Source organism: Adiantum capillus-veneris, chromosome 26, assembly GCF_014529385.1.
Source record: "Adiantum capillus-veneris isolate H3 chromosome 26, ASM1452938v2, whole genome shotgun sequence".
In the NCBI taxonomy this organism is placed as follows: domain Eukaryota; kingdom Viridiplantae; phylum Streptophyta; class Polypodiopsida; order Polypodiales; family Pteridaceae; genus Adiantum; species Adiantum capillus-veneris.
In genome coordinates, this window is record NC_140956.1 from 110,005,541 (window position 1) to 110,030,661 (window position 25,121).

General features: G+C 41.6%; 1 protein-coding gene and 1 long non-coding RNA gene across 2 annotated transcripts; one reads left to right on the plus strand and one right to left on the minus strand.

Annotated features, from left to right (window-relative positions):
* Window positions 1-6,861: 6,861 nt before the first annotated feature.
* On the plus strand, window positions 6,862-12,449 carry LOC147423998 (ABC transporter G family member 11-like). Its single transcript, XM_086501193.1, has 11 exons — window positions 6,862-7,670; window positions 7,920-8,008; window positions 8,261-8,550; window positions 8,723-8,897; window positions 9,055-9,162; window positions 9,269-9,406; window positions 9,534-9,740; window positions 9,817-9,903; window positions 10,042-10,314; window positions 10,648-10,755; window positions 10,879-12,449. The coding sequence occupies exons 1-11, from the start codon at window positions 7,394-7,396 to the stop codon at window positions 11,530-11,532; spliced, it is 2,406 nt and encodes an 801-aa protein (XP_086357319.1). The 5' UTR covers window positions 6,862-7,393; the 3' UTR covers window positions 11,533-12,449.
* On the minus strand, window positions 10,276-10,972 carry LOC147423999 (uncharacterized). Its single transcript, XR_015186551.1, has 3 exons — window positions 10,834-10,972; window positions 10,613-10,763; window positions 10,276-10,413 (listed from the first exon to the last, which is right to left on the minus strand). It is a non-coding gene; the product is annotated as an uncharacterized LOC147423999 (long non-coding RNA).
* Window positions 12,450-25,121: the final 12,672 nt, after the last annotated feature.

A 25,121-nucleotide genomic window follows, 5' to 3' on the forward strand; every position in this document is an offset into this window, starting at 1 on the left:
CGACCCTATCCAATGAATCCTAAGTACGCCAAAATTGTATAAGAGGAGATTGAAAAACTTATCCAATGTGGATTCATATACCCTATTGAGCACTCAGAATGGGTTTCTCCAATAGTCATTGTGACTGCTTTTATCACAGAGTTTGGAGTGTTTGCATTTCGTGTTATGGCTTTTGGCTTAACAAATGCCCCTGCTACATTCCAACAATTAATAAACACTGCGTTTAAAGAATTTCTAAGGGAGTTTTGTGAAGCTTTCCTAGACGACCTTTGTGTTTATTCTTCTTGGGAGAAGCATTTGTTATATCTACGAAAAATATTTGAAAGGTGCAGATTTTATCGCATCTCATTGAACCCTTTCAAATTCCAATTTTGGGTTAAGCATGGAGTCATTCTAGGACATATAGTGTCCAAGAACGGGATATCCACAGATGAGAGTAAGATTAAAGCCATTGCCGATTTTCTACCACCTACTAACTATAAAGGAGTTCAAAGATTTATGGGCCATGTTGGTTATTATCGAAGGTTTATTTTAAACTTTGCCGAGATAGCGCGTCCATTGTCAAGCTTCTTATCGAGTTTCACTGAATGGAAGAATGTCATCAATCTTATGAGTTATTAAAGAAGGCCCTAACAAGTGCTCCAATCCTGCGAACACCTGATTGGAATGTACCTTTTCATGTGCATATTGATGCATCAAATTTTGCTATTGGGTGTGTTCTAACTCAACCAGGAGAACATAAATTGGACTACCCTATTATCTTTGCAAGTCGCCAATTAAATGATGCCGAGATGAACTACACTACTACAGAGCGCGAAGGTCTAGCTATGATTTTTGCAGTAAAGAAATTTCGCTATTATCTTCTTGCTACCAAGTTTGTGTTTTATGTTGATCATCAAGCATTGCTATATTTGGTAAACAAGCCGTGTTCCACAGGTCGAATTACACAATGGTTGTTAATTCTTCTTGAGTTTAACTTCACCGTTGTTGTGAGGCCTGGGAGGAAACATGTCATGGCGGATCATTTATCTCGTATCCCTAATGGCGAAGCTCCTACGGGGGTTGATGATGAATTGCCTGATACTCCTTTGTTCATTGTTGAGACAATGCCTGAATGGAGTGAAAAGATTGTTAACTTCTTAGTTAATGGTTTTCCACCCAAAGAGCTGCGAAAAGATATAGCTCGAAAATTAATCAAGGAATGCGAACCCTATTGCTTACTGGCTGGAACTTTCTATAAGAGAGGAAAAGATGATGTTCTTAGACGCTGTGCCCGTGAGGATGAGTATTTATATATTCTACAAGAGGCACACATGGGCATAGTTGGTGGTCACTTTTCAGGAAAGTTGATTGTCCGAAAAATCTTACAGTCAGGCTATTGGTGGCCCACTCTGTTTAAGGATGCATCACTTTTTGCAAAGGGATGTGATGAATGCCAACGCTTCAAGAAGCCACAAAGAAGGGATATGATGCCTCTACATCCCATCAAGGTAACCCAACCATTTGAAAAGTGGGGCTTAGACTTTGTAGGACCAATTAGTCCGGCTGCACGTAACACGTAATCACGATATATCATTGTGGCTACCGACAATGTAACCAAATGGGCTGAAGCAAAAGCAACACGAAAGACGGATGCAAAAACAATAGCTAAGTTCCTCTTTGAGAATATTATCACACGTTTTCGATGCCCCTTTGAACTTGTGAGTGACAATGGAACTCATTTTATAAATGAAGTAATAAAAGAACTCACATCAAACTTCATGATATCTCACCACAAGTCTACACCCTATTATCCCCAAGCAAATGGCCAAGCTAAGAGTACCAACAAAACTCTCATCTCCATTTTGACAAAGACAGTTGAGGCTCATCGCACTGATTGGGACCTAAAGCTTACATCAGCTTTATGGGCTTATCGTACTGCGTATAAAGTTGATATTAATTGCACACCGTTTAAGATGGTGTATGGCCAAGAAGCAGTTATGCCATGGGAGTTTGTTATTCCTAGTCTTCGAGTAGCTTCTCAAGAAGGTTGGGATGGTAACCCCTTAGTGGAGCAATTATATATCCTGGAAAGGCTAGATGAAGAAAGGCAATTAGCTGTGCGAAATGGTCTAGTGGAGAAGGATAGGAGAAAGAAGTGGTTTGATAGCCATTTAAAGAATAAAGACATCAAGGTTGGTGATAAAGTTCTTATGTACGGGGTTCGTAATGAAAAGAAGAAATTGAAATACGCTGGTAAGGGACCATATCGAGTGTGTGAAATTACCCCGCAAGGTACCATTCGTGTGGAGACTCTAGATGGAGTTGAAACCATTGGATTCCTTAATGGGAGTAAATTCAAAAGATATTATGATCCTCTAAGCTAGGAAGAGTTGCAAGCCATCCATCAAAAGAAGGCTGCCAAGGAACAAGCAGAGCTTAGAAAAATCCAAGCAAGAGTTGAGGCTCGAGAACGACAACAACGTCTTAGACGCCAACGAGAGGCTAATCTGGGAATCACACGAGGATAGGGGTTTAGCCTTAGGGTTTCCCCCCAGCCTCTACAATATCCTATTCCCTTGACTCTCTAAGGGGAGTGCAAATAATTAGGTTAGGGTTCCTTATGTTTTTTGTTGTGTTCAATAAGTGTTGGTACCTTTTCCCACTAATGTGCCTCCTGGAGGTATTCCTTTTGTTTCCTAGTGTGTACAGGAGCGTGTTGCTATTGATAGAATTTGGACCTTCATGGAATCTTTATCTCGACTCACTCTTCAAATCAAGCGCGACCATCGACACAAACAGGTGTTTCTTGTCCATTATCATTGCCCCTTATCTTTTTTGCATCTATGATTGTCTGCTTTAATTGTGATTGGTAGCCTAATATTCACCGCATTTGCTTAGTATCAAACATTTAATTCAATGTAATTTTTTGTCATAATCACTTGTCTAGGTTTAAAAATCAATCAATCCGACTAAGCTAGTTTGACCAAGTTAGGTGTTAGAGATCTTCTCTTAATACCATGGGAAATGCCTTCCTAATAATCAATGGTTACTTAGGTTCTTAATCCGATTTAGGCAGTATTGTGTGAAATGTACTAGGGCTTTCTAGTGGGCTTGACCCTATTGACCTTTAGCTTAAGTATTATAAAGGGAGTTTACTAGTGTGATGAGCCTGGGGAGGTGTATCAGTGTTATATGACCCCCCAAAGTTACAAAATTAAAATGTTGAAAATGAACAAACAAAAAATCAAAGTGCCACAATGTAAAATCTTAAACTGGAAGAGAAATCTCAGCTTGATTTGGTACTTCACTCACATGTATTGCCTATGGTACTAGAGCCCTAGAGGTTCCCAGTGTGGGCGCTTTTCCTTGAAAAGCAAAAAACCCAAGGCATACAAAATAAGCACACACATCAAATTGAATCACTGTGAAAAGACTTTGGGGGGTCAAAGAAAAGGTAATCAGGCAGGCGATGATTTCATGAGAAATTCCTTTTATCGTAGCTTAACTACAAGGTCCTCTAGGTATAGCCTCTAGTCAACCCTCGAACATGAAATACTTGGCTCTCGTGATTAAACAACTTAATTAACCAGAGAAAATTAAGAAGCTTACCCATGGTATAGTCGATCTCTAGTGCCTTTCGACCGTTAAATTAGCGACCCCAGACTTGTTTAATTTTTTACCTTTACATCTATTTATGCATTTGATTACATTGCAATTTAATGCTTATTGCTGACAAATTGTTTAAAATTCTGTTACCAATCAATTGTCTGCCTAAAATTGCATATGCTTTTTAATCGCTTATGAGAATGCAATTACTGTGCAATGTTGTTTGATTTTGCAGTGACTAATGAAGGCTAAGGACATTCATCTCAAATGCTCTTCCACCTCGACCAACGAGCTTCAACTCAATAGCTTCCGAGGACGGAATCTACATCAGGAAGGGGGGCATGTTAACCCTCACGGCTCACGGACACTCTATCACCTACGAGACGGACGTTGTAACCTACGGTGGACATTATATTATTTATTTGGTAGAGTCAGGTACCGGGCTTGTCGGTCCAATAGGAAAAGGGTAAGAGTGATCGCCGATGAGAGGCGCACTCTAACTGGGACATTCAAGGGATTAGTTGGCTAAGCATGGGCGCCCAAGTGTAAATGGGGTGAGCTCATATAAAATCCAACTAAACCTAAAATTCACTCATTATCTCATTTGTGCAATAGAAGAGTGCTCTTGCTCCATCTCCATCTCCATCTTCTTCTTCTTCACCTCCTTGTGTGTGTGTGTGTGTGTGTATGTGTGTGTGTGTGTGAGAGAGAGAGAGAGTGCGATCGAGCATTGCGGTGGCACGACGGCGGTGAAGCGGTTGAGCGCGATGTAGCAGCGTCTCCTTCTTCTTCGCGGCGAGGAATCCTCCACGGCAGGAGCATAGAGCGGTGAGTGACACACCATTGCCCTCTTTTGAGCTTACTAGTTAAGCTAGTTGTGTGCTTCGAGCCGTATGTGGCTCGCACATAGTGTTAGGCAAGTCCCTTGCTTCGACAGTGCGGCAAGGAGCGCACAGTTTTTCTTTTAATCCCTCTTCTATAGTTACATGGTATGATAAGTTTCCCATGGTCGATCCCCCATGATGGAGTACTTTGGTATGTTCGTGGCACTATTGACTATAATCTTCCTTACATTGGTGGAGACATTATTGTTGGTTAAATGGATCTCTTTGGGTTGGTTGACATAGAGATCAACTACTACCTATTGCTTTAGCACATAATCCGTTGTTTGTCGGCGGCAGACTAAACACAATGATATTCATACCACTGCGTTTGATATTACTCTCAGGATGGTTGTATCAGCTTGGAGTACTATCCTACAATTGAGAATCTTGGAAAACTTTTCACTAAGCCTTTACCTCAACCTAGACTCGATTATCTATGATGTGGAGCTAAACCACCCATGTAGCGTTGAAGAGGTGGTGTTGGAGATATGTTATCATCAAATGGTGGCATCCTACATTCCACAACATGGTTGTATGGCCACAATCTCCTTGCATATGCAATTTAGTCCATTCTAATTCATTTTCATTTCTATGGACCTTTTATTTATTAATTGACTCATTTTTGTTAATTGCCCCTTTTTTGCAAGGTGTCTCATAATAGTTAGATGTCCCTACTTCTAGTTCGAACTAGGCGGCCCCATTTTGCACCTCTTTAGGTCACATTTATAAAAATGAAGGTGAACCGTGTCCTCTCATTCTCATTATCCATTTGTATTAGCATTCTCTTGGATTTTGAGTTATTACTCTTGGGTCACTCTCTCTCAGTTTCTCTTTGGTTCCTCTATCTCTCCGCATTCTTTCCTAAACAAAGCACATGGACTATCTACCGATGAGGTAGACCAAGGATTGAAGAATTTCGGTCAACTAGGAAAGCTATCAAGGATGATGTATAAATAATAGCTCTATCCATCACCTTGTAGTATGTAGCCCATCCTCATGGAGAACATTTTCTATTTTTTAAGCGATTTTATTTTTCCTTTCATATGCCACTCAAAGCATCTTGAAGTGGAACGTACTAACAATGATGTCTCTAATTTTCCCTATAGGACAACTTTAGCCTCAACATGACGTTATTATAATCTCTCTCTCTCTCTCTCTCTCTCTCTCTCTCTCTCTCTCTCTCTCTCTCTCTCTCTCTCTCTCTCTCTCTCTCTCTCTTGTTTGTCACCACATCTTGTGCACATCTTTTTCATGGTTCCAACCTTTTAATAAGGTGATCGGTTCTCATCAACCCATAACAAGGATTGTCCCAACATTGCTTGTCTGTGACTAATTTCATTCTACCATCTCTCTCTCTCTCTCTCTCTCTCTCTCTCCACATCTTGTGCACATCTTTTTCATAGTTCCAACCTTTTAATAAGGTGATTGCTTCTCATCAGCCCATAACAAGGATTGTCCCAACATTGCTTGTCTGTGACTAATTTCATTCTCTCTCTCTCTCTCTCTCTCTCTCTCTCTCTCTCTCTCTCTCTCTCTCTCTCTCTCTCGCCACATCTTGTGCACATCTTTTTCATAGTTCCAACCTTTTAATAAGGTGATCGGTTCTCATCAGCCCATAACAAGGATTGTCCCAACATTGCTTGTCTGTGACTAATTTCATTCTACCATCTTAGTACCAACGAAGTCACTTGTTCCATGCAATTTGAACATGGCCTTAGGTTTTGATGAGGCACGTGCCATCCAACCAACCTCTTAATGAAACCAAAGCTTCACTCTCTTTCAGGTATTCGGGGAATTCTTTTGAACAGAAGAAATATTACTATTGTGCTGACGCTAATTGAGTTGATGCTATTGATTGTCAATTTGAACTCTCCAATATTTCCCCTATGTTCATAGGATATGATGGATTGATCACTCGCTTTACTAATGTTAACATTGCAACTATGGAATTTGCAATTCAGACAAACATGGTGAATAGTCATATCCTACATAAAATGGGTGTGTGTGGCTCCCACGTTAATGCCCCCTTTTAAACACTAAAGTCCTTAATTAAACCCTCCATCAAAAGCAAGGGAAAAACATTGACTTTGCCATGTGGCCCTCGTCAACAAGCTTAGCTTAATCCAATGGTTCAAAGTTGCTCACAAGCTTAATCAAAAGGTCCATAAATACCTGCAAGAGTACTAAGGCTTCATGTAGCAATGAAAGACCCAAAAATATTTTTGGGGAGAAATTGATGAGACGGGGCCGTTGTGTAGCAAAGGTGAAATGGCGCCTCCTGAGCTCACGTGGGGAAAGTGGGGGCAGTAAAGGTAGGTCTAACGGGAGCAGATTAAAATGCAACTTAATACTCTTGTTTTGCGCGAATTAGGCCCCCGCACATCATGCAAAAGATCGCTCTCTGTTTTAAATCAAAGAAAACACGCGCACCAGCAGCCGCCTCTCCACTCAGAGAGAGAGAGAGAGAGAGAGAGAGAGCGAGTGCGTTCTTCTATTCCATCTATCACAGCTACTTCTCTTCCATCTACCACACAAATTTACAATCTCTCTCTACCTACACACTCTCCAGCTGCTTCTTGCACAAACCCACATTGTACATTTTTCGCCCATTTGCGTTCTTGTTATATATACACACACACGCGGTTGCTCATTTGCTCCTGGCTGCTGCTATACTCATAGGAAGGGGCTCGGTTAATCGTATGAGATAAAATAATCCTCACATTCATAATAGTCCCAGTAGCTATATTTAGCTGGTTTTAGCTAAATTTGGCTCTTAATCACCACGAAATTTGGCGTTTCTGTGCAAATGCAGTATACTCATCGAAATGCAGTTCTTTAGCATCACCAAGTAGTTGACCCAAATCCTTGTGTGATTGAGAACCACCCTTTTTGGACAAGAAGATCAATACTAGTTGGAAATTATGACAGAATCCGCTTGCCGCATTAAGGATGATATACAGGAAACCTACAGAGAAGGCAACCAGGAGGGCAATGAATGCAGTATGAGTAAGAACAGTAAAGCCATGAGCACCTTCGCAGGCCTTGCTTGGAAGGACGTGTGGGTTACCGTCCACTCTAGGCGACAACATTCACGAGTGGTGCTTCATGGACTCACAGGATATGCAGAGCCAGGCAAAATCTTGGCCATCATGGGGCCCTCGGGGTCGGGAAAGTCGACTCTTCTAGACACCCTTGCTGGTACAGCTTTTTCAATGCTCTCTACTTCTCTTGAACTGCACTTTGTTTCATTCTTGGACAAAACCAGAACTCCTTTGTTAGTATCTTAATCCCCACCACATGACTTGAGCTTCTATACAGGCAGAAAGTGATTTGCTATTCTTATACATTGTCCATCCTCTTGTATTATGTGTGCAATGGCAAACAAAAATGCAATGGATTTTTTTATGTCATAGTTATGTAAAAATCTGACACTGTCACATAATGCAGGGCGGCTTGGCAGGCGTGCCAGAATGACTGGAGAGATAACACCCCTCAATGGATCGAATAAGAAAGGCCTCACCAGCGGGCGATCGATTGTAAGTCCTCCCTATATATGGTCATCACACTGACAAATTCTTCATGTCCACAGCATAATAGCTTCCATCTCTTTATACATGGTCAATTTCAATGAGTTTTAAGAACGCAAATAAGTACTGTACCTTACCCAATACCAAGTAGCTTTGGTTTATAAGGCAAGGTCCTGCCAAACCAGAAAACTAGCTTTTGAGTTAAGTATGGTCCCTGCCATGCCCCACGTTTATGCTTTCGTGTGCCCTTTTTTTTCACAGGCATATGTTACTCAAGATGATACTCTACTTGGCACATTAACTGTGAGAGAAACTATCATGTACTCCGCAAATTTACGACTACCAGGGAGCTGTGCTTGGCCAGAGAAGCTAGAGTTGGTTGAGAAAGCCATCTTAGAGATGGGATTGAGCGATAGTGCTGACACACCAGTTGGAAATTGGCATCTTAGAGGTCTCAGCGGTGGTGAAAAGCGACGACTTAGTATAGCACTGGAGATCCTCACACGTCCTAACTTGCTCTTCTTGGATGAACCAACAAGTGGCTTAGACAGGTAGCTAATGCATATACCTCTCCAGTTGGATCAAATTTATACTTGGAACATACATGTATGAATAGCAATTTTGCCCTTTTTCAAATTACAGAATAGCATGACGATAGAATCATGTTCTGTTTATTGTAATGGCCATTTCTGATAGAGGCAAGCCTCCTTTTGAATGAACCAGTGCATCAGCCTTCTTCGTGACGGCAACATTGCGGAGGCTAGCAAGAGATGGGGGTCGGACACTCATTGCATCCATTCATCAGCCCAGCAGTGAAGTTTTTGCACTCTTTGACTCTCTCTTCCTCCTCTCCAGTGGAAGAACGGTGTACTTCGGTGACAGAGCTCTTGCAAGTGAGGTAATGGTTCACTGGTCTCCTTGAGCATTCAATGCCTTGCAAGCATAACAAATCAACTAAAAAATGTTGCTCTTATTAGAATATGTGCTAAGTTACCAGTTTATGAAACGGGTGTTCAGAGAAACCTGGATATACTAATAATCTGTTGACATTGCAGCACTTCTGCAATGCAGGATATCCCTGCCCACCCCTGCGAAACCCATCGGATCATTACCTTTGTGCTATCAACTCTGATTTCGACAAAGTCAAATCATCTTTTTCTACTGTGAGTTGCTGCCATTTTACTTACCTTGCTTGTGAAATGATAGTCAATATGCCATGAGCGTGCAAGAGACCCCAAATTTTGATTGCTTCATGTTGTGAGTATGCAGGACTTGGAATCATCATATCCCCTCGAGCAAATAAGCTCTACCCACATGACTAACATTCTTGTGGATGCCTTCGCTGCGTCTAAGTTTGCGCATACGGCGAGGTTGAGAGCTTGTGACATGTTATCTCAGCAACGACAGGTGACTAGCATACTGTTCAGCTGATTGTGGATTTGAAGATGATTGATAAGTTAATCGAATGCTGAAAACTGTTGTTCAATTCAGAGAAACAGTGTCACAAGATTTTGAGTGATAATGATGTATGCAGGAAAAAACAAAAATAGGAGGTGAGTCATGCAATACAACCACTACTGCCGGCTTCTTCGCTCAAACGAAGGCACTTACTCAAAGATCCTTTGTGAACATGAGACGTGATGTCGGATACTACTGGCTTCGGCTAGTGATCTACATCATGCTGACCACATGCATCGGTTCCATCTACTTCAAAGTGGGCACAGAATATCAGTCGATAATGGTGAGTAGAGCTGAGAATAGGAGCTCAATTGTGTATGGGCAATGCGAGTACATGATTCAATTCCTTTTGAGTGCAGGCAAGAGCATCATGTATGTCATATGTAACTGGATTCTTGACATTTATGTCAATCGGAGGGTTCCCATCATTTGTGGAAGATATGAAGGTATGCCCTCTCTCACCCCCCCCAAAAACAAAGGCATCCTTGACATAATGAAGATGGCTCTAGTTGTTTGTGGCACTTCGCTTGCACGGAAACATTTAGGCGCATGAGATAAACCCTTTACTTTGTTACTCTTTGCAGGTGTTCAGCCGTGAACATTTGAATGGGCATTATGGAGTGGTGCCTTTTGTCCTGGCGAATTTCCTTTCATCTCTGCCCTTTCTCAGCTTAATTGCAGTGGTTTCAAGTGCTATTTGTTACTTCCTGGTAGAATTGCACCCTGGCATCTCCCATTTTGTCTACTTCGTCCTGTGCCTGCTGGCTTGCTTGAGTGTGGTCGAGAGCCTCATGATGGCAGTTGCAAGTGTGGTGCCAAACTTCTTAATGGGCATCATCACCGGTGCTGGTATTCAGGTATCTAACAACTGACCCTCAACTTCGCTTTAACATATAATGCCATTCCTTGTTTGTCTATTTACATGATGATGACTGATGTGTACTGTATGCATCTGCCTGCAATAGTTAAATTTCATGTAAGACTCATAAGTACGACATCAGGCGCAATGTCCACAATGTTTTTAGCTGTAGTCATTTCCTTATTTGTACTGATGCTTGTGAAGCCAACACATAAATCACGCTTTTGAGGGACGGTTTCTGTCTCCTCTAATTAAAATCAAGATAGTTTTTTATAAAAATATCGTAATTGACTTACCTTAAAAGCCAGATGTCCTGAATTTTCTTGACCAGGGCATCTTCATGCTGGTGGCCGGCTTCTTCCGACTCCCTAACGACTTGCCAAAGCCAATGTGGCGCTATCCCATGTCATACTTGAGCTTCCACATGTATGCTTTGCAGGTAATGATCTACATTAGCAATGATCTTCTGTGATCATCAAACACGCACACATTGAATGTCCAATTTTGATACACATACCTATCAAGAGACTAATGTTGTCGATGGATGATCCGTGTACCACAGGGCATGTATCAGAATGACTTCTTGGGTCTGAGCTTCCAACCATCAACAATTCCTGCACCACGCATTCCTGGGCGCTTCATCCTGAAGAAAATGTATCAGATAGACTTGTCACGTTCCAAGTGGTGGAACTTATCTGTACTGCTTACAATGATTGTTGGCTATAGATTCCTTTTCTTGGTGATGATCAAACTGTCCGAGATCATTCGGAAATATGTAGCCACTGCATCACAAGCATCCATGATACCCTTCATATTTAGCAAGCCAGAAACTGAAGCCAAGCCTCATCCCTCGTCTCCAACCTCCAGCTCCTGTAGCTCCTCTTCTCCTACCTCCAGCACTTCATCGTCCCCTGCATGGGTTGTTATCCCATTATCCTCAACTCATATTTCTTCGCCTGGGCCACATGTACCGCTGACATCCACCATCACGTCTTCATCATCATCGTCATCCTCATCATCTACATCATCCTATTCATTCACAAATCTGTTGCAGCAAGCTTGCAAGTGGTTGCGAGGAACCAAAGTAGCTTTCCTCAATGCAGAACAAATTACCCCCAAACCTGCTAAAAACCATTTACCCACTTCCACGGTCACCTGTTCCTCTGACTCATCTCTACTTTTGTTGACGAATTCCTCATTAAATGCCCTCCCTTAGCAAACATTCTTCCATTCTATTGGAATTATGTGCCATATGTATCATGTGAAGCTGTTGCTCACTTTAACAATTACCTAATACATTCTTTAATCACAGTGTTTTATTTGAAAATGAGATCACAACTTTGAGCAACAATTTGAGTCCTCTCTCTCTCTCTCTCTCTCTCTCTCTCTCTCTCTCTCTCTCTCTCTCTCTCTCTCACAGTTTCTAGTCTTGGATTGTTATTGAATGACTACAGCTTAAATCTAAAGCAAAGCATAGAAATTGCACCCATGACATAAATGGGGATTGAACTTATGACCAAATGTATGAATGTTAAGGAAGTGTTATTGGTAACTCACAGGCTATTAAGTACAGATCCCAAGCATTACTAGAGATTCACATTCATAAGGTCTTCTAAGAAAGTATCAAAAGTTCTTTGCGATCGATAGGGCAAATCAAACATAACGATATTTCCTATGTCAATGCGCTTCTTGAAAGTATATGTGACCCATAGCCAACGTATGACGGTGCATGGAATGCGAGACGACTCTTAGCATTTTCCTTGCATTGTGCCTGGCACAAAAGTCATTCCCGTGCAATCTATGGATATGGAAGGGTGCACATGAAAGCCCTCAATTCCCATTCACAAGCCTTTAAAAGAGACCACAGGCAGGTTACTTAGCGTGAGAGCAGCACGATTTTGATTCTGCTCTCAACAGTCTACCTCATCTTAAGCTCTCCTTCCATTGTGTAGTTCAATATAATAGCGCAACCTTTGAAGATGCAGGTTTACAATCAGAGGAAGGCTTTGATGCAGGAAGCATTTCAGAATGCCCAAAACGATTGGCCTACTCGTAGAAATAGAGCCTCTATAGAGAGAGAGAGAGAGAGAGAGAGAGAGAGAGAGAGAGAGAGAGAGAGAGAGCACCACGAGAGCATCTTGTGGTCCTGCAGCAGCCCCTACGCCTCCTCATCGACGCGCGCTGGAACTCACTGCGCTGTTCCACGATGCAGGTGCAGGACGAACTCTTCTCTTCGGGAGCTTACACACTTGCAAAATTAGCTCTTGAGGCTGACCCAAAAGGCAAAGGCCATACAACTGAATTCTCTTTTTGGTTGGTTAAAAATAAGTTTAATTCTTTGAACAAAAAAATTTGTGATTGGTTTCTGAAGTTAATGAATGGTTTCTGAAGTTAATGAATGGACCTAGTGGATGATTGTGAGGGCCTGGAAATCATAATTCATAATTTGTGATTGGTTTCTAAAGTTAATGAATGGACCTAGTTGTAAAGAGGATGATTGTGAGGGCCTGGAAATCATAATTCATCACTAGGAGTGTGGTTTTATTGCCTATGATACATAAAGTAGTGCTTGCTATCATCTATGATGTCGTAATCTAATAAGAGAGATCTTACTCAAATACTTGCATGACCAGAGAGAGAGAGAGAGAGAGAGAGAGAGATTTTATTATTGTCCTCAGAGGTCAAATATGACCTATGGGACCAAAGTTGCATGTGATGTAGTATGTGTATGGCTGATGAGTGACTCTCGATGCTCCAAAATTGTGGTGATGAGAGTCGCAATGAAGAGCCCACACTATGGCTGGGCGAGGAAAGTGTATAGGTCTAAGTCATGGCTGAAAATGTGAGGGAAGCAAGTTTTGATGTGACCAAAAGCTGAGCACTCTAGTAGTGTGTGGTACTCAGACTCTCAAACTTGCAGTGAGCATAATATGCACAGTGGATTCGTCTCTTCTCCGAGAGAGAGAGAGAGAGAGAGAGAGAGAGAGAGAGAGAGAGAGAGAGAGAGAGAGAGAGAACGAAACCTTTGTCGCAGTTGGGGATGTCAAGGTGACAAGGACAACAACTCGTGATGGGCAATGCTGCTTGAGTGGAGAGTTGGAAGCACGCGAGACAGGAGAAAGGCTAAAGCTATAAGGCCGGCAAACTATGTGATATCTCCATAGCTGCAATGGAGACAAGGATCATATTGGAGCTACTTTGAAGGAGGCCCATGGAGCATTGGGTGCCCTAACTCCATCCGTAGCACTCATCTGTGAGACGTGAGCTTCCTTGGCCACTAAATGCACCTGCCGGCTCAGCCACTGCCATTTCACATCTTGCTTTTCAATCTGATGGCCCCCGCAAGTCCGCTTTTCTCCACAGCAGTGACGTGGGAGGTGAAGTTCGACTTGAAGCACAGGGATAAGCTGCCAAAGAAGGCACACAATCGAGAACAATCTCTCGATTGTGTCTCCTCTCTACACCCTTTTAATTCTGGCATGCGTAGAGGACGAATCAACCATGTTATTGTAATAGAGTTTGACCTACCTGTTGGGGTTGCGGGCCTCAATGGAGAACATAAGGTCAGTATTGAGGTTGAACCTGCTAGATGTGGGTGACACGGTGCTGAGCTTTATAACTGATAATTTTGACGCCTTAGGCTTCAACATTGGGTGAAGTACACAAGTTGCACAAGTGCACATATATGTTATCTTTGTGGGCATAATTTTTGTGTATTACAGGTAGGTCAATGCATCATTTGCATATATGCATGCAAAAATCGAAGTGCAACAGAAGTAGTACAAATCAAATTCTAGCTATCCTCATCCAAGTAGACTGCATAGCCGTAAGCAAAATATTCATCTAAGCAATATTAAAGGGAGAAATATCAAGACTCTCTGAGTTTTGAGACTGGAAAATATACAAAAAGTTGCAGAGATGATAGGTTGGGAAGGAGTTCCAAATCTAGTGTGGTTAATTGTGCTCGGCTTGGAAGGTTTGAGACATGATGAGCCAATTGGCAAGAAAAGCTGTTAATATTTGAGTGTTGGGATCTCAATGTAAGGGCCTCCTCCTAACCTTTACTTTTGACTATGTATCTAAGACATCGACTTTAAAAGAAAAAGAAAATAATAGAAAAGAAATATTCGAGTAAATTTGGGTTCAATTCAAGCACCGAAGTATACTCATGAGACGCTTTCGGTTTACACCATAGGAACATGGACATAACCAATGCATGAGAAATTAACTTTTCATCTCAAGGAAAAAAAAAGATTAAAAAAAAAAAGAGAAGATAAGTTGAATAAGTAGTTTGTTGAAGAAGTTTCAAGATAAGTAAAAAGAACTTAACAATTTAGAAGATAAGCTATCAAGATAAGTGAAGACATTTATAAAAAAATGTGCATAAAAAGAGGGCTTCTTCCTACATTTTACACTTCTCTCCTTCATTTTTCTCAAGGTGCAAACTTGAGAGTAGGCTTGAGAAAGCCATTCTTATGAGCGTGTATAGAGCTAGAAGAGAGCAAGAGGAGGCACTCACAATGTACAAGAACTTGGAATTGATGATAAGCTTAATATTGATTACAAGACTTAATACTTTATTAAGAGAGCTAGATACAAGACTTGGATTACATGACTTGAGTACAAGACAAGGCTTGATTGCAAGGACAAAACTTGAACATAAGAACTAGAAGAGGGATTTCCTCATAGGAGCCTCAACTGGTGTTGGCAAGACTGAGGGGCTTGTGGCCCAAGACCCCTATTTATACTAGTGCTTGAGGAGGTTACTTGAGGAGGTTAGGACTTTCTAGGTTCTTCTTGAGGAGGTTAGAATCTTCTAGAACCTTCTTGATCCTTCTAGTTCTTTTAGAACCTTCTGGATCCTTCTTCAACTTTCTAAAGCTTTCCAGAAACTTCTAGATTCTTTCAGAATCTTCTCCAAGCTTCTAGAAACTTCTTGATCCTTCTAGTTCTTCTAGAACCTTCTAGATCCTTCTTCAACTTTCTAGAGCTTTCCAGAAACTTCTAGATTCTTTCGAAATCTTCTCCATGCTTCTAGAAACTTCTAGAATCTCCTTGACACTTTTAGAACTTCTAGATTCTTCTAGAGCCTTCTAGCGATGATGTAGGCGATGACATAGGCGATGATGCAGGCATCGACTGACTCTTCAAGCATCCATGACATTACCCCCTCCTCTAGCGACGAGTTCCACGAGGAGCAGTGGTGTTCCTTTAGTTGGGCTTCCATGGATGTTGTTGATGGAACTCTTGGACTTTGAGAGATGCATGTTGTACATTGTGTGCTGGTTCCCAGGTTCAATCTCTAACATCATAGCCTTTCCAATGCACCAAGTACTATAACCTGCCACGTGAAACTCGAGAATCTAGGACTTTCTCGACCTCATATTCGTCATGTCCTTGAATCTCAACTAGAGGAGGTGGTTATAGGGCTCTTCCAAGGATCTTAGATGTGTGCCAAGGTTCTAGGACTGAGACATGAAAGACCGGATGGATTTTCATGAATGAGGGCAATCGGAGTCGATAGGTAACTGGATTGACTTGACGGATAATTTTAAACGGGCCAAGCCTTCGATAATCAAGCTTTTGACAGGGACGAGATGAAAGCAGATCACGTCGGAGGAGCCACACTTTATCCCCTTCTTTGTATTTTGGATGCTGCATGCGATGGAGATCTGCACTTTCCTTATACTTGGATTGAGCTTCTTTGATATGAATTGTAAGTTCTTTGTGAATTGCAGATAATTGTTGTGTAAGATGAATAGCAAGTGGATTCTTGACTTGATAGTGTCTATGGATATCCTGTTTGGGATGTTGACCATAATTAGCAAAGAATGGAGCGTGACGGGTGGAGGCATGAAAACTGTTATTATAGGAGAATTATGCTAGCAGTAGGAGCTCGACCCAATTATCCTGGTGATAATTGATAGTACAGCGGAGATACTGTTCCAAAACTTGATTTACTCTCTCTGTTGTCCATCACTTTGTGGGTGATTGGCTGAGGAGAGGTTGATTTGTACTCCGAGTAGCTTGAATAAGCTTTTCCAAAAGCTAGAGATGAATTGTGGGCCTCGATCAGAAACTATGTCATCCGGTAATCCGTGATAATGATGGATATTTGTAGAAAGAGTTTGGTCGTACCTTCGTTGGTGATGGTTTTAGTGGTTGGAATGAAATGTGCCATTTTTGTAAACCGATCCACGACTACTAAAATGGAGTCAAATCCTTGTGACAAGGGTAGCTCTATAATGAAATCCATGGAGATGGATGACCATGGTTTGGTTGGAATGGGCAAGGGATGGAGTAACCCATGAGGACGATGACGAGGGGACTTTGATCTATTGCAAGTGTCACAAGTGCCTACATACTCCTTGACAAGCTTCCACATTTGAGGCCACCAAAAGTCACGGGAGAGAAGCTCAATTGTCTTATTAACCCCAAAATGCCCTACTGCTGATGGTAGGTCATGCCGTTGCTGAAGTACCTCCAAGCGTGTTGGTCCTGGCGGAATAAAGAAAAGACCCTTATAGTAAATTAGTCCATCAATTTCTTGAAAGTCCTCATTAACCTCTTGTCCTTGTAGTCGTTGTCTAATATTCTGAGCAAGTTGGTCTTTAGCAATTTGCGTATTCACCTTAGAAAGAACAGTAGAATCTTCAGGAGCTTGGCTCATGGTGGCGTTTAGCTTAAGCTGCTCAGGTTTCAAAATCACTGACTCTCGTTGATCAAATGCTACGTCGCCTTCTCTAGGTGCAAGGTAGGATCTTCTTGATAAGGCATCTGGCTTAGCTTGTTGACGGCCAGGTATATAAGAGATAAGAAAATCAAACCTTGATAGGATACCACTCCACCTGGCTTGGCGACGATTCAACACGCGGGATGTCATGAAGTATTCCAAATTCTTGTGATCTGTATAGACAGTGATCTTATGAGGAGCTCCTTCAAGTAGGTGACGCCAAGTGTCGAAGGAGTCGATGATTGCTAAGAGCTCTTTGTCATGGATTTCATAATTGATTTCTGTAGCTGAGAACTTGAGGGAATGAAAAGCCACTGAATGTACTCGACCACCCTCTCCTACTTGGGATAGAATAGCACCAAGTGCAAAATCTGAAGCGTCTGTTTCTAGGATGAAAGGCTTTGTAGGATCTGCGTGAATTAGAATGGATGCGGTCGTGAAAGCTTGCTTGAGAGTCTGAAATGCTTTTGCGGCCTCTGAGTCCTAGAAAAACTTATTATGGCCTGTCAACCTTGTGAGTGCTATAACCACCTTGGAGTATCCCTGTATAAAGATACGATAAAAATTTGCAAATCCGAGGAAACATTGAACATCTCTTACCGAGGTGGGTGTCTCCCAATCAAGGATGGTTTGAACCTTCTTTGGATCCATGGAGATTCCCTTTTTAGAAATTACATAACCAAGAATTCCACCTTAGATTGATGAAAAGAGCACTTCTCCAACTTTGCATATAACCCTGATGCATGAAGCTTTTCAAGCACTAATCATACATGGTGCTCATGCTCTTCTTGATCCTTGGAAAATATCAAGATATCATCCAAATATATTACCACAAAATAATCCAAATATTCCCGAAAGATATCGTTCATTAAATGTTGAAAAACAGTTGGGGCATTTGTGAGACCAAATGGCATGACGGTATATTTAAAGTGTTCATACCTTGTCCGAAAGGCTGTCTTCCATTCATCACCTTCTTTGATTCTGACTAGGTTGTAAGCACCACGAAGATCTATTTTTGTAAATATTCTTTCCTTGCCAAGGCGCTCAAGAAGCTCCGGGATCAAGGGAAGGTGATAGTGATTCTTGACGGTGATCTTGTTTAGGCCCCTATAATCAATGCACATCCGGAGAGTTCCGTCCTTATTTTTTACAAAGATTATTGGAGCTCCTGCTGGGGACTTTGAATGCCGTATGAACCCCTTAGCAAGATTCTCATCAATATTTTCCCGTAATTCTACTAATTCATCTTGAGATAGCTTGTATATTGGGCCAAAAGGGGGTTGGGTTCCCTCCTGAAGCTCTTTAGCACAATCATAGGGTCGATGCTCCGGTAAGAGGTCTGCATTCTTCTTCTCAAAACATCATTGTAATCTTGATATTGACGTGGCAATGCCTCCATGATTTTTGTTGTCGACGTGTCGGTTGGTGTCGCAAATATCAGGAAAGTTGGATACTTTTTGGCTGCACGCATGAAGACCTTGGCTCCAAGATATATAGGCCTATTATGCCTTCCCTTCTTCTTTTGGACTTTTCGTGGTTCAATTCTCCGGGCCCTCCAATCGATGTCAGGATTATGTAATTCAATCCACGGTAGCCCAATAACAATTGGACTGCTTGTATAATATTGAACGCTATTCTTGAAACATGCTCCTGCAATGTTACTTCTATGGGGCGAGTTTCATACCTGACATCCCCTGAAGCGAGGGGAAGACCATCAATGAATTCTACGGTTGCTGGATTAGACTTCTCCACAAGTGGTATTCCTTGTTCTTTTGCAAATTCTTTGTCCATGAAGCACGCCGTTGCGCCTGAATCTAGTAGTGCTTCACAATCCATGTGCCTACCCGGCATATGGATCTTGACTGGTAGCATAAAACTTGAAGTGGAATCAGCGGGAAGAAAGAGACCTTTTTTTGCTTGTCTTTTGTCTAACCGGTCGGTCTCTATTGGGGTTGGACGTCCATGTTTTCCGAACACGTTGAGGCCATTCCACCATGAACCTTCATCCTTTTCTTCCTTGGACATTGTTGAACTATGTGCCCTTGCTCTCCACAATACATACATAAGCCATTAATGTGTCGCCTTTGCTTTTCTTGGACTGAGAGAGGTTGAAACCGTACTGAATCAATTTGCATGGGCTCAATGCTTGATTCATGGCCCTGTTGAGGTGTGTAGCCATTATGTGTCACTTCTGTTTGGGGTCGCAATGGTGCCCCAAGACACCTCTCTTGTCTCCTCTCAAATAGTCGATTATCACATTCTATTGCTTGAGAGATGAACTCGCTTAGTGTGTGAACCTTTGGCATAGTCAATAAAAGATCTTTTACGTCATCCTTTAATCCCCATCGAAATTGGCTAATGAAATATTCCTCATGCCAAGTCAGATCACAGGTGAGCTGTTGAAATTCGGATGCATAGATGGATGCAGGTCTTGATCCTTGGCGGAGATTTCTAAGTTTGGTTTCAGCAACCCTTGTTCTATCAGTATCCCCAAAGGTTGCAGAGAACTCCTGCACAAAAGCTTCAAAGTCATGAAGAACAGGAGATTCTTTTTCAAGTAAGGGAGCAAACCACGAGAGAGCTGTACTCAAGAGGAGGGTCTCAATAAGGCCTACTTGAGAGGCATCATTTGGATAACGCTCTCGTTGCATTCGAATGAAGAGACACACTTGTTGGAGAAAACCTCTAAACTTTCATCTAGTCCCATCAAATTTTTCAGGCATGCTGACCTTTGGCTCCTTCTTATGTTGTTGAGAATAGCTAGATCTTGCAGCTTGTGCTTGATGTGTGCTTGTCTCTTGAAGCTCTTGAATTTGACGTTGAACATCTTGCAACGCCGGTCCCAAGATTAGGGGTGCCCTGCTTGAAGTTGAGTGTTACTCTTGCGAAGTTCTTGTAATTGAGCTTGGATGCTTTGCAATGCGTTGATGACACCTTCCATCGTCGGCTCCATGATGGCTTGAGAAGATTAAGAGATGGCAGTCTTGACAAACTATTATAAGCGCGTATAGAGCTAGAAGAGAGCAAGAGGAGGCACTCACAATGTACAAGAACTTGGACTTGATGATAAGCTTAATATTGATTACAAGACTTAATACTTTATTAAGAGAGCTAGATACAAGACTTGGATTACATGACTTGAGTACAAGACAAGCCTTGATTGCAAGGACAAGACTTGAACATAAGAACTAGAACAAGGATTTCCTCATAGGAGCCTCACAACTGGTGTTGGCAAGATTGAGGGGCTTGTGGCCCAAGACCCCTATTTATACTAGTGCTTGAGGAGGTTAGGACTTTCTAGGTTCTTCTTGAGGAGGTTAGAATCTTCTAGAACCTTCTTGATCCTTCTAGTTCTTCTAGAACCTTCTGGATCCTTCTTCAACTTTCTAGAGCTTTCCAGAAACTTCTAGATTCTTTCGGAATCTTCTCCATGCTTCTAGAATCTCCTTGATACTTTTAGAACTTCTAGATTCTTCTAGATCCTTCTAGATTCTTCTAGAGCCTTCTAACGATGATGTAGGCGATGACATAGGCGATGATGCAGGCAGCGACTGACTCTTCAAGCATCCATGACAGCCATAGCTAGGCCTCTTTCACACACACACACACACACACCCTCCAAGAGAGGCCATGGCCAAAACCCTAATCAAATTTGTCAAAACTTGATCTTTTTATTCACATTACCCTCTTTCTTTTCTCTCTCCTAATTCTCAAGCTTGCCATAGCTTGAATTCCTTTTGCCTCTTGACATTCTCTCAATCCAAGTAGCCACATTTGTGGTCTTCAAGTAAAGTGAAGAGAGAAAGAGCTGACTACATCATCACACTTCTTCAATACTCTCCCAAACCGAAAGACTCTACCATATACACACTAGGGTAATGTTTTATTGTTCTCTTTATGCTATTGCACTTTCTTGAAAGTGATTTACTTTTATGCTTACTTAAATTCATGCTTAAGCTCTCACATTTTCATAAGCAACCTTTTTGCTTGGGAAGAAGAAATAACTTCTTAAGTTGTTGCTCATTTCTAATTATGGTTCCTTTCTAATATTAACTAACCATGTTGCTAACCACTAACATGATGTTATTTCAAGTTTCCTAGATTACCAGACTAATATGACATAGAGAGAGTAGAAATCACTCTCTTTAACCATAGGTGAATGGAGATCATATTTACCTAAATAATATGCACGATTGAATGATGACTAATATCCTTAATTACCCCTTAATGTCATAAAAACTAATATCTAATTTTTCCATATGATCTTCTCATGTTAAACTGATCATTTAATATGGGGAAGTACCACGGGAGTAAAAGCTAGAATATTGTAAGGTTGTCAGATCGGTCTGTGTCAGGGATCCAAAGGAGAGAAAATAGGGATCCAAAGGGGGAAAATCTGCAAAAGAGCAATGTGCTTCAATGGGGCTTAAAAGACCTAAGGTTTAACCCCATTAATACTTCCATAGGCTAAAGTTGCTAATTTTAATTATATTGTCCAAAGGCCAAAGTAGGGGAAATATTGGATGTTCATGGAAAGACTAAAAATTCTTCCCACATCCCTAGGAAGGAGGGGGCGAATCCTTATTGTAGGGGATGAGAGAGAAACACACACACACACACACACACACACTCCAAGGCTCCCCCTTTACACAAAGGGAATACTAGACACATGTCAAGCTCCTATGCCAATTGCCCCAATCTCCCCTCAAATCCTATTGGATGGCCATAGAGGTGGACCAATGAGAATTAGGCTAGAGAAAATTTAGTCTAATCAATTAAAACATGCTTGATAAAATAACCAATATAATTTAAGCTCCTTGGACAGTCTACCAAGGGGTCCAATGAGCATTCAACAGCCCAATGGCTTGCCTGATTCCTATTGGCCAGAAGACTAAAGTCTCGTTTGATGGGAGAAGTTATAATACAAAGCCTTTATGGAGGGGCGACTGGCTCCATGTAAATCCGGTCCTCAATTGTTGTCAATTGCTCTATTTCTCTCTCTTTTCAAGTATTGTCAATGCCAAATTAGCCAGGTGTAAATTGCTATGTTGCTTTCTCAAATTGAGTACTCTCTCTATGCTCATTAGGAACTTATTCTTAATGAAATGCTCACTATGTTATTAGTTTCCGCTACACACAAGTTACTAGAGCATTAAATGTTACATTGGTATCATAGCTATTCATTTCTCTTTTCTTGCTCAAGGAGAGAGGTCCCCAAGCTTGCTACAAATGGCTGGTGTTATTAATTGCAAAAGAGTAAGTAGAATAGGGATTTTTCATCCTTGAAGCACACCTGCTTTATGCATTTAACGGAGATACTGTCGAGAGCTATGGTCTTAATAATGGAGTCCTACAGGGCTTGCTTATGGCTTAACCATTATTGAGCTATTAGAAGCTTGACACGAACCCGGGTGCCGTCTTGGCTCTATTGAACCCTCTCTTCTATTCCTTGCAATTAATAATATTTGAGCCGTCACGGGTATAGATGCTTGAGTGCTTATCTTTGAAGGTAAAGAGGAGTAGCAACTAGGGCTTGAAGTGCCAAAGTACAAGTAAAAATTTACACCTAAAATTTGCTAGTATAGCTGACAAGGGAGAATATATTCAAATGAATGTTGATAGCTTTGATTTTGCTAATGAAAGTGAAACTAATGATGCCCCTATGCTTGTAAACTATCTTGTTCCTAGGCTTCAACAATCCTTGGGCAACCCATCCCTCCAAGGTGAAGTGCTACATCAATTGAGCACCCATGGTATTCTCCAAACTCCCCACCAAGAAGAGAGAGTACCTAGGAAGCCTCCTAGTGAGACTTCCAAAAGAAGACTCTCTCTGATAAGGGAAGAAGAGGAGGATCCTTACAAAGGGCTCATGATGCATCTCCCTCCCAAAGGAGAACCCAAATTTCAATGGTAGAGTCCCCATCGAAAGAACAAGAAAGAAGTGAGTCTCTTACCACCTCGGTGGAAATGGCTCCATGAAGACGGCGAGCAAAACGCTCTCCAACATCCCCTAAACAAAGAAGGTCATCGCATACTTCTCTACACCATAATTCAAAGAGAGAAGAAAGAAAACAAGAGAAGAAAAAGGCGAGAAAGAGGTCACCCTCTTCTCCATCTTCTTCATCCTCTTCCTCTTTTAAAGAAAGTGATGGTGCAGACAAGTAGGAACAAGGGAAGAAAAAGGCGAGAAAGAGGTCACCCTCTTCTGCATCCTCCTCATACTCTTCCTCTTCGGAACAAAGTGATGGTGCAACTCTCAAACCACCTAAAAGAAGAGGCCATAGGAAATCCTATGCCGCTTGGAAGAGGTCGTCCAAGTTCAAAAAGTTCAAAGAGGGAGGAAAGAACATCTCTTTCGTTACCTACGATAGTACCTTTGGTGCTACGGACAAAGTCTTGGTCTTTATCCAACAAACCAATGTGGCGTTTGGAGATGAGGGCTTCATAGAATCCTCTAAGCTACGTCATGTAGCTATGCATTTTCAAAAGTCCGCCAGGAAATGGTGGTCCAGCCTACGAGCAAACGGTGAAGCTCCACAAACATGGAAAGCCTTAAGAGCTTCCATCATGAAGTAGTTTTTGGCTACCGATGCCAAATACAAAGTACTCACCAAATGGCGAAGCTTGAAGCTTTCTCCCTACAAATCCATTCACAAATATGTAGACAAGTTTTGGGATTTACATCTCAAAGCCACTGTCTTCAAAAACATGGATTTTGGAGAACAAAAACAACAATTTTGTGCTGGTTTAAATGACGATATGGTGGAGTATGTTAACTCCCAAATGCCACGCAACATATCTGCGGTCATACACCATACCATGGTGGCTTCAAGAATCAACTTTCAACAAGGTGCTAAGAGAAATCTTAACCCCACGAAAAACAAGGACCGTAATGAGGAAGGGGAAGGACAATGTGCAAAAGTCCCCCAAAGGCAACGCCAACAACAACAAAGCTAAGGAGAAGGGAGTTTATAAAGGCAAAATTAAACTTTGTCCTGAAGAGCTAGAGCGTTATCGGAAATATAACCGTTGTTTCAAGTGCGGGGAGCAAGGGCATGCTTATCGTGCTTGCCCCCACAAGAATACACGTAATGAGCTTCCTAGAGCTACCTTGGTTGAAATTCAAGAAGAGGATGATCATCACAAAGGATCTCCCCTATGCCATGCTTGAGGAAAGGTAAGAGAACATGATGCTTTTATTCTCTTTGACCTTGGTTCTACGCACAATTTCATATCCACAGAGTTGGCCACCAAGCTAGGCATCCAAGCCTGTGAGATAGGAGATGTCCTACATGTGGATGGTGCTTTCAAGGGGCAAGAAGCCTCAGTCACTACCTTAATTGGGAAATTGAGGCTCCATGTCCAAAGCTATATGGACAAGGAGGATTTCTTTATCTATCCTCTCAAGCATGAGGATGTAATCCTAAGGGCACCATGGTTTGATCGCATGGTTGCCAATGTTAAATTCCTTGAAAGGCAAATCTATTTTAGGTTCAGGGAAAAAGATATGTACATAGATGCTAAGGAGTTGGGTAGTAGCTTTCAATAAGTCAATAAAGAGATCTATTTCCGTGTACATGATTTTTGTTAAAGATTCTCAAAATGAACCTATGCTTTAGCAAAAGAAAATATAAAGAATCAAATGGAATTAGAGTTATCCAATTTCCTCACGGGGTTCTAAGATGTTTTTATTGACAATATCCCTTATGAACTACCTCCCAAACAAGGCAATGATGACCATGCAATTGAACTTCTTTGAGGAAGCTCACCACCTAATAAACCTCCTTATCGAGTTTCTCAAGATCAACAAGAGGAGATTACGTGGCAAGTGCATGAGTTAGCTGAAAGGCATGTTAGGCCTAGCTCATCTCCATTTTGTTCACAAGTGTTATTAGTGCAAAAGAAAGATGGCACATATCGTATGTGTGTCGACTATAGAGCACTAAATAGGAACACTATCAAGAATAGATTTCCCGTTCCACGGGTAGAATACTTATTTGATAAGCTACAGGGGTTGACCTACTTCAATAGGATTGACCTAAAAAGTGGCTACCATCAAATAACGATAGTTC

Coding starts and splice junctions, on each gene's coding strand:
- LOC147423998 (XM_086501193.1), top strand. CDS start 7,394: ATGACAGAATCCGCTTGCCGCATTAAGGATGATATACAGGAAACCTAC. Junction 8,898..9,054: donor ACAGAGCTCTTGCAAGTGAG/GTAATGGTTCAC, acceptor TTGACATTGCAG/CACTTCTGCAATGCAGGATA. Junction 10,315..10,647: donor TCACCGGTGCTGGTATTCAG/GTATCTAACAAC, acceptor TTTCTTGACCAG/GGCATCTTCATGCTGGTGGC.